Below are 10,174 nucleotides of genomic sequence, written 5' to 3' on the forward strand. Positions count from 1 at the left end.
TAATCAAAATTATTTATTTTACACTTTGTAATATTCTCTGTCTCTTGCTTGGTCTTAAAATCTTTCCTTTCCCATAGATCTGACTGGTATACTATTATTTGTTCACTTAATTTACTTATAGTTTCCTTCTCTCTTGTTTTCAATAGGAATAGATATTGTATTTTGTCAAAGGCTTTTCTGTATCTATTGAGAAAAGATATGATTTCTATATTAGTTTGGTAACTGATATGGTCAATTATGCAGATGATTTTCCTGCTATTAAATCAGCACTGAATTCCTGGTACAAATCCCACCTAGTCATAATGATTAATCCTTGTGACACATTGATGTAGTCTCTTTTTAGTATTTTATTTAAGATTTTTGTATCAATGTTCATTAGAGAAATGGGTCTGTAATGCTCTTTCTCTGTTTTTGGTCTTCCTGGATTAGGTATCGGTACCATATTTGTGTCATAAAAAGAATTTGGTAAGATTCCTACTTTGCTTATTTTGCCATATAGTTTGTATAGTATTGGGAATTAATTGTTCTTTAAATGTTTGATAGAATTCACTTGTGAATCCATCTGGCCCTGGGGATTTTTTCTTGGGGAGCTCATTTATGGCTTGTTGAATTTCTTTTTCAGAGATGGGATTATTTAAGTATTCTATTTCCTCTTCTGTTAATCTGGGCAATTTATATTTTTGTAAATATTCATCTATTTCACCTAGATTGTCAGATTTATTGTCATAAAATTGAGCCAAAATCTGTTTTTAAGATCTAATTAACCCAGGAGCATCTATGAGGCTCAATGGATAAAGCCAGGCCTAGAGATAAGGGTTCAAATCTAGCCTCAGATACTTCCTAGCTGTGAGATGTTGAGCACATCACTTACACTACTTTGCCTAATCTTTTCTTCTATCTTGGAACTGATACTTAGTATTGATTCTAAGATGGAAGGTAAGGGTTTAAAAAAAAATCAAATAAACCCAATCACATTTAGGGAGGACTGATACATGACTGATAAAGCTGGATTTTAATAAGATCCAAAGTCAAAAGTCAAATAAATTAAAATTCATGAAAACTGGATTTCCAAGAATAAATATATGCAGTTGACAGGGAAAAGATGTGACACTACTATAAATGACAGGAAAGAGACACATACTGTAGTACATATCATAGATAGAATTTAATGATGATCAAAGTAGATTTTAAAAAGGAAAGCAAAGTAACTCAGCACAGGAGTGGGAACTGTTCTGAAATGCTAACCCCCAAATAATTTTTAACAATGTATTTTTTTTCTTCTGGGAGATTCCTAGCAATGCCATTTCAGACCTTCTTAGGGGAGAGATGTGTCTGAGAGCACAGAGTGGGGTGTGGAGACTATCTGGATTCCGACATCTCTCTAACCTAGAAATGGCTTGGATTAAAAATGTCAGATACAATTATTTCTGGCAGACTTGTGTCTACAGAATAGTGTAATACTAATATTTTTTTTTCTTCATCACCAAGGTGACAGTACCCTTGTACTTTGCCTTCAGAGTATCGTGTTCAGTTTGGGGTGCCATATTTTAGGAAGGACATTAAATCTACAGAGATCATCTAAGAGGCTGTTACTGCAGGGAAGGAATGGAGAAGATCATTCGTTTATAGCATTAGTTTGGAAAGTCCAGTGAGGAAAGAGAGTTTTAGGAGCAGGCAAAACCTCAGATGGGGCAGCTAGGTGGTACAGTGGAGAGTGTACCAGACCTGGACTTGGAAAGATTCATCTTCCCAAGATTAAATCCAGCCTTAGACATCTACTAGCTATGTGACCCTGGGCAAGTCATTTAACCCAGTTTGCCTAGTCCTTGCCCCCTCTCTCTTAGAATTGTTACTAAGACAGAAAGGAAGGGTTAAAAAAAAAAAAGCCGTTTGCCTCAGTTTCCTCATCTATAAAATGAACTGGAGAAAGAAATGGTGAACCCCTCTAGTATCTTTGCCAAGAAAATCCCAAAAGGGGCATGAAGAATCAGACACAACTGAATAACAACACAAGCCTCCGATGAGCAGAAACCCAGGTGTGCAAGAGAAGCTGATGAGACTTCTGGGAGGGCCCTTGTCTCCACTAGGCACTGAAGGGAGGAGAGAAAAATCCACAGGAAGAAAAGACACCAATAGAACTGCTTTGAAGCAGCAAACACATTGCCTAGGGGCACTAGGAATCATGTTAGAGAAGAACTAAAATGCCCAACAGCTATGATTGATGCACATCAGCTGCCACCTGACCGACTCACTCAACTCAAAACAATCCATGGGATCAGCTGGGAAAACCTTGGTGGATGAGGATCTCAGGAAGGAGCAGAGGCCATTGGCACTCTGGCACTGATTTCCCCAAGGCTACCTGCACAGGCCCAGAAGCTGGGGAGGCAGCGAGGCTTGAAATAGGAGGAGAGGAAGATGGGCATTAAAAGGGGCTGAGAAAGATAACACCTGAGCTGGAAGCGGGACGAGGGCACATCCAGCCACCCTGCAGCGGTTCCCCCACATCTGGGTTCCCCCATGCACTCGGTGAGGAGCGGGCGTGCTGGGGGATAGGGCTCTGGTCCTTCATGATGGTTCTCCCCTGGACAAGTGGGCCTCTTCCTTCCTTGCCAGTCATCTTACAACAGACTTCCCTCCACAAATGCCTCCTTCCTGTCCCTCCCACATGATACTTCATCTCCTGACCTTGCCTTTTTTTTTTTTTCCTAGACAAACAGCCTTTTCTGTCTCAGTAACCCTCTAACAGAGCAGGGAGGGGCAAGGCAGATGGCAGGAAGTGACTAGCCCAAGGTCACCAGCTAGGAAGCGCCTCAGGCCAGCTTTGTTGCCATTCTACCTCACTGCCCCTGTGTCTGTGCCTTCCTTGCCTTTTCAGTGGGGATCCTCTGCCTGCAGTTATACTCCCCCTCGTCCCCTAAGAGCAATTCCCACCCATGAACCCCCTCTTACTGCTACCATATCCCTCTGAGATGATTTTCCATCTTCTTTCTATATCTCTAGTGCATGTACATAGTAGTCTGCATGCTAGTGAGCTCCCTGAGGGCAGGAACTGTGTTTTTTGCCTTTATTTTCTATCTCTAGCCCTTAGTGGATTGCTCAGCACATAGTCAAATGCCTAATAAATGCTTATTGACCAGAGAGAAGCTATCATTGCTTTTAGTTGAGTCCAATTCTCCAGGACCCTATTTGGGTCTTTCTTGGCAAAGACCCTGGAGTATTTGCTATTTCCTTCTCCAGCACATTTTACAGATAAGGGAACTAAGGCAAACAGAGTGAAGTGACCTGCCCAGGGCCACACAGCTAGTAAGTGTCTGGGGTCAGATTTGAACTCAGGAAGAGGAGTCTTCAGCCCAGAACTTTTTCCACTGCACCATCCCACTGAACCTGTGAGAGTAGAGAGTGTTTAATTTTTGCCACTGTGTTCCCAGTACTTGGCACAGTACTTTGTACCAGAGTAGACCCTTGATCAATGCTTTGTTGCTTGATTAAATGGACAAATCTCACCCCCAAAGGGTGAGCATGAGGAGTATGGGGCCTCTGTAACTGAGAGCTCACCTTCTGGCGAGTGTCGGGGTGCTAGCCACATCCCTTTCTCACTCATCTCTGTATGAGGCTTGCTACTACGTCGATTCAATGTTTTCAAGGCCTGGCACAGCTAACGCCCCTAAGAGGCTAAGGGACCAAGTGCTATAGGGCTCATTCTGAGTCTGTTCAGACTGAATGGAAGCAATAAACCAGACCCAGGCCTTCTCAGTCAACATACGTTCTGGCAGAGTTTGAAGACAAATGAATGACTACTAACTATAATTCCTATCAAAGTAGCACAAATGGAGGAAGCTAGGTGGCTCAGTGAATAGACAGTAAGGCTTGGAGAAGGGAGGTCCTGGGTTCAAATCTGCTATCAGACACTTCCTAGCTTGGGCAAGACACTTGACCCCATTATCTAGCCCTTACTGTTTACAGTATTGATTCTATGATGGACGATAAGGGCTAAAAACAGTAGCATGATTATTACTATAAATTATAATCATCATCATCATCAATTAGCATTCATTGACATATTGGACAAATTGGGTCTTACCTTTATTCGTCTCTGCCCAGAACAAAGGCCTACAAATATTTTACTTCTTCACATCAGCCTGATGGAAATAACTTGGAAAGAATATGAATTAACAGCAACATGTGAGTATAAAAAGGGTTATCCTTTCAGTCTTTCTAAATCAACTCTAAATAGAAGTAATTAAGATAAACAACATTATTAGAAAAAAAGTTTTAAAAGTACCCGTTTTTTCTCTCGTAGAAATTCATACCATGCAAATTCATGAAGAGGAACCATTATAGGGTCTTTAAACTTGTCTGAATTAGCCAACTTCAGAGCCTAGGTTTTAAAATGAGAGAAATATTATTTCAGCGACTCCGCTCTTAAGATATAAATGATTTCCTCCACATTTTATATTATTTCACGTAAGTCTTACATAATTCATTGTCTGCTTACAGTAGGCTCATGTTAATGGTTTTATGATCTGTTTATGATTCTTTTAGTACAAATTTCTCTTTAATTTCCATTGAACTTATTCCATAGGCACTTGTCACAAGACAACGTAAAAGAAAAAAAAATTTGTAAAACAATTGTAAATCCCTGGTAAACTGGGAAGTTATCAAATAAAGTAGGCCAAAATGGATTTTTTGTGATTTTTCTGAAATTCTAGAAGTACGTCTACATTGATGACTTCTGCCTATGAATATATAATATCTAGATATTTCAAAGACAGGGGGTACCAAAAAAAAAGGCAAATAAGAAATCCCTATAATCATGACCTTTTTATCCTCCTAGCAAAATTTGGAAACTGAGATGTACATGAAGGAAACTGAAATATATTGATTACTTAGGTGTTTTTTGAAAGTTCTAGTTAAGTTTTTGAACAATGATACACATATAACCCAGTGGAATTGCTCAATAACTCAGGGAGTGGGGAGGGAAAGAACATGAATCATGTAACCATGGAAAAAATATTCTAAATTAATTTGAAAAAAGTTCTATTTATAGATCATTACTTTTTTAGTGGAGGAACATAAATTTATTATTGACAACTTGGTTTTCTTATAAACATAAAGTTCAATTCAACAACCATTTATGAAGCTTATATATAGTATGTATAAGATACTAAGTAAGCCTCTAGGACCTGATTTCAAGGAGCTTACTATCTAAGAGGAGGAAGGAATGATATTAAGAGACAATTCCTTCAGAGTAGATGGATCAGTGGATTGAGTATCAGGACTTGAGATGGGAGGTCTTGGGTTCAAATTGGCCTCAGATACTTCCTGGGCAAGTCACTTCACTAACCACATTGCCTAGCCCCCTTAACTGCTCTTCTGCCTTGGAGCCAATACATAGTATTGATTCTAACGCAAAAGGTTAGGGTTTAAAAAAAAAGAATTCATTCACTTAAGACTATAACTCCATATTTGTTAAGTGAAATTTTTTTAACAGATCTTAATTTTTGTTACAACTGGAGGCAGAAACTGATGAAATTCAAGGAAATACGTTTTTTATGCTGGCAAAAACCTTAAAAACATGAAAAATCAACACTATAGTATAGCAAAGAAAGTTATTATTTCCTTGAGTTAGTGTTCTCTACAATGTCTAGAAATTCTAGAAAAGTCTTATTTTGGGAAAAGAACCAAAAAAGAGTGGGGGGGGCAAGGAGGGTGAGGAGGACCCCCAAAGTGAATGAACTCAAGCTTTTACTGAATATAGGACTCTACAAACATACTTAGGTCCTTCTAATTTCAAAAATGTCGTCACCCTTTTATTGCTTATAAGAAGCAGAGGCTGCGTCTTTGTTGCCCTTATTGGTTATATGCACCCAAAATGTCCAAAACTGAACTTCTCTTCCCCCCCTTCCCAATCCTCCTCCCCTCCAAGTTTCCCTATTACTGTCAAATACACCACTACATAGACGGGCTGGAGAAGGAAACAGCAAACTATTCCAGTATCTTTGCCAAGAAAACCCCGAAATTGGGTGATGAAGAACTGGATGTAACTGAAAAAACAACTGAATAGCAACAAAACACTATTTTCCAGGTCACCAAGCTCAAAGACTAGATATCATCATGACCTTTCCCTCTTGCTCCCCCAGAATCCAGTCTGTGGTTGAGGCTCATCAACTCCATTCTACAGATTCTATTTTCGTAATTTCTCTGTATATATACTATACCTCCTTCTCTCCTCTGACAATGCCCAGACCCTGGCGCAGGCCCTCATCTACTCGTACCCAAACTATTACACTAGTCTGAAGTCATGGGAGTGAATGAGTTGGTCTCTTGCTGGTTGGTCTTCCAACCTTAACTTTAGGGACTGGGCAGTTACAGGACTTGCTCAGAGAAGACAGCTAATCAATGACCCAGGTGGAATTTGAACCCAGATCCCACAGACTCTGATCTTCGCACAATATTGCCTTTCTTTAAAAAGGTGTCCAAGGCCAGTGTTATCATTTCCTTAATAGGTAGGTCCTCTTTCTTCAACCCAAATGAATCCAGCAAAATCCAAACTCTATTAGCATCTTTTGACTTCTCAGCATTATCAGACAGTGCCCAAGATCATTCTGGGAAATGTCTACACGTGCCTCCTAAAAAAGGACTATCTCGCCCTTTATTTCAGCACCTCTGTGCTCTGCTGCTTCCCTCTGATTCCTCCAGACTCTCCTCTGTCTTCCCCTCATCTTCACCAATTCTTTATGTGACTCTTCCCCAAAGATCAGTTCCTGCTCCTCCTCTCTTCCCACTCTACACTAAACTCATTCACTCCAGTGACTTCAACGAATCACCTTTATTCCAATGATTTTCAGTCCATATTGTAATATATATTATATGTTATATATTATACTATAAACCTTTACCTTCCCACTTAGAAGCAATACCATGTATTGGCTCCAAGGCAGAAGAGCGGGTAAGGGCTAGGCAATGGGGGTTAAGTGACTTGCCCAAGGTCACACAGTGAGGAAGTGTCTGAGGCCAGATTCATAATATTATATTGCTCTTTTGTTCTTCACTAAGTCCTACTCTTGTGACTCATCATAGTGCAGAGGTGACCCTGAATTCTCATAGATCATGGTGGCAAAATGCAAATTTTGGCTAGAAAGTCTTGGAAGTATGGGCCTAATAGATATCTGTTGTTTGAGAATGAATCTCAGTAGATCCATAGAGGCTTAATGCCAAATTTGCTCTAAGGATAATAAATTTTTTTTGGACACAGAAACTCTATAAGCTAAGGCATATGGGAGTACCTACAATAATGAAATTATTGGTCCTTTTAAGTGCTGAAGAATAACATTAAAAATAATGACAAGGGGCAGCTAGGTGACTCAGTGGACCAAAAGCCAGGCCCAGAGATGGGAGGTCTTGGGTTCAAATGTGGCCTCAGGCACTTCTTAGCTGTGTGACCTTGGGCAAGTCACTTAGACCTAGGTGCCTAACCCTTACTACTCTTCTGCCTTAGAACAGATATTTAGTATCAATTTTAAAACAGAAGGTAAGGATTTTTTTTAAATGATAGTTATATACCTTAAGGCTTACAAAGCCTTTGTACACATCATTCCATTGGACCATCTCAACAATCAAATAGGTACCATTAGTATTTTGTTGTTTGTTTAGCTGCTTTCAGTCATGTGATGGTATTCTTCATGACTCCATTTGGGATTTTCTTGGCAAAATCATTGGGGTACTTTACCATTTCCTTCTCTATCTCATTTTACAGTTGAGGAAACTCAGGCAAACAGGGCTAAATGACTTGTCCAGGATCACCCTAGCCTTTGAGGTCCAATTTGAATTCAGGTCTTCCTGACTCCAGACCTGGCTCTCTATCCACTGGGCCAACCCCAACCGGCTGCCCCCACTATAGTTACTATTAAAGGCTTATTGAGGGGGCAGCTTCGTGGCTCCATGAAATGAAAGCCAGGCCTTCAAATCTGGCCTTACAGAGCTCTTAGCTGGGTGCCCCTGGGCAAGTCACTTAACCCCCACTTCCTAGCCCTTACTGTTCTTCTGCCTCAGAACCCAATATTGATTCTAAAATGGAAGGTGAGGGTTTTTTTTTTAAAGGCCTATTAATAAAGGAAAGGGAATACAGGAAGTTGAATAACTTGGTGAATTAAGGTATTGTCTTGGGTCTTAGACAATTAAGTATTGTCTAAGGTTACCCCTCTGTTTTCAAATCAATTATGTTTGTTTAACAAAGTAGTAAGTATTGCCCCATAGACAAGCCTTATTCTAATCTCCTCAATAAACTTTATTTTATCTCCTAGATAAGGTACAAAGTCTCTGCCTTTTCCCAAATACTTGGCCAGTCATTTTTTTCAGTCATATCAGACTCTTCATGGCTCCTTTTGGGGTTTTCTTGGCAAAGACACTGGAGTAATTTGCCATTTCCTTCTCCAGCTCATTTTTCAGATAAGGAAACTGAGGTCAACAGGGGTAAGTGACTTGCCCAGGGCCACACAGCTAGTGAGGATAAATTTGAACTTTTATCTTCCCGAGGGCAAATAGGTGGCCCAGTGGATAGGGTGCCAGGCCTAGCGTTAGAAGACCCAAGTTACAATTCGGCCTCAGACACTAGCTGTGTGGCTCTAGGCCTCAGTTTCCTCGTCTGTAAAATGAGTTAAGAAGGAAATGGCAAATCGCTCCAGGATCTTTGTAAGAAAACCCCAAATGGGGTCACAAAGAGCTGGACAGGACTGAAAATGACTAAACAACAACTTCCTGATTCCAGGCCTGGAGCTCTATTTATGGCTCTTGGGCTAGTTTGTCCATCTGAGTTAAAATAAACACGTGGGCTTGGCCTTTAAGAGGAACTGTAGAAGGACTTCAGAAGACCTAGAAGGGCGAGCTGCTTGACTGATTCCCTAGCAAATAGGAAGATGGAGAGACTAATAGGCTTGAGTATGACTTCTTTCTGCGTTTATGTATATTTTTTCAGGTTAAATAAAACCTGTGTTTTGATAACCTGACTTCCCTTGTCCCCTTCTGTCTTGCTATGGAGACCTAGATTCTGATGTTGGAGGGCAGGGGGCGGGAATCCTAGACTGAGACTGGAGCCAGGGCCAGCAAGAGACAGTTGAGAAGCTGACAAGGTTGATCCCCTTCTGCTTAAACTCAGAACTTCAATCTGAGGTATAGCTCCCTGGCAGGGATAGATGATGCAAATGTGATATGGGGCCAAACAGCAATGGAGTCACTGCATGCCTGAGGCTTATGGGGACGGAGCTGGTGGCTATTTCTAGAAGCCAAGAATATCAGGAAATAGCAATGAGGTTGGTGTTAGTTGTTTCTGGATGTTAGAAAGTGTCTGGGGAGCAGCTGGGTGTCTCAGTGGAGAGAGAGCTAGGCAAAGAGATGGGACATCCTGGGTTCAAATTTGGCCTCAGACATTTCCTAGCTATGTGACCCTGGGCCAGTCACTTAACCCCTCATGGCCTAGCCCTTATTGCTCTTTATTGATTCTAAGATGGAAGGTAAGAAAAGAAATGAAGGAAGGAAAGAAGGAAGGAAGGAAGAAGGGGAGAGAGAGAGAGAGAGAGAGAGAGAGAGAGAGAGAGAGAGAGAGAGAGAAAGAGCAAGCCTTGGGTATATTGAAGGAAGACATTTGGACAGGGAGCACTAGCTTTTGAGTTGAATGCTTAAGTAGTTTGTGAATTGGCATCAGAGTGGGAATAACCTACAGAAGCATACAGAAGTGAGTTTGTGGGAGTCTGGAATGAATGAAGAGGATTTTTGAGAGAGACAGATAGAGCTAGAGACAGACACAGAGACAGACGGGGAAGAGGGGCGGAGGGGATGGGGGGTGGGGGGGATAGGGAGGGGGAAAAGAGTGTGTGAGATAAGTGGAATAGCTTGTGCCCAAGCTAGTAAGCCTTGGCTGTGTATTGACCCTGACCCTGATCTAAGAATGCCTGATACGGGAGTTTTGGTTCTGGTGTACCCTCCATTTAATGAAATAAGCTGGCTGGAAAGGAAGAGTAGGAGGCTGCCCATCAGATTTGGCCTTGGCATTTCTGAGCTCCTTCTGGTTCTTACCACCTTCCCACCCCATAATTATCGAGCATTTTCCCCCCTCCTACCTCATCTCCTCCCACCGGAAAAGCAAAACAAAACGACGCAGCCCCCCTTCCCCCCCCCC

At 41.2% G+C, this 10,174-nt stretch overlaps 1 protein-coding gene across 1 annotated transcript in view; it reads right to left on the reverse strand.

Moving 5' to 3' along the window:
• Nucleotides 1-10,174, reverse strand: part of PPIL6 (peptidylprolyl isomerase like 6) — a 67,431-nt gene that overhangs the window by 45,535 nt on the left and 11,722 nt on the right. Inside the window, exon 2 of the mRNA XM_044675406.1 lies at nt 4,283-4,378. Coding sequence (XP_044531341.1) covers nt 4,283-4,378 — 96 coding nt within the window. The remainder of the gene's footprint in view (nt 1-4,282; nt 4,379-10,174) is intronic.

This window comes from Gracilinanus agilis, chromosome 4 (assembly GCF_016433145.1).
Source record: "Gracilinanus agilis isolate LMUSP501 chromosome 4, AgileGrace, whole genome shotgun sequence".
Classification (NCBI taxonomy): Eukaryota; Metazoa; Chordata; class Mammalia; order Didelphimorphia; family Didelphidae; genus Gracilinanus; species Gracilinanus agilis.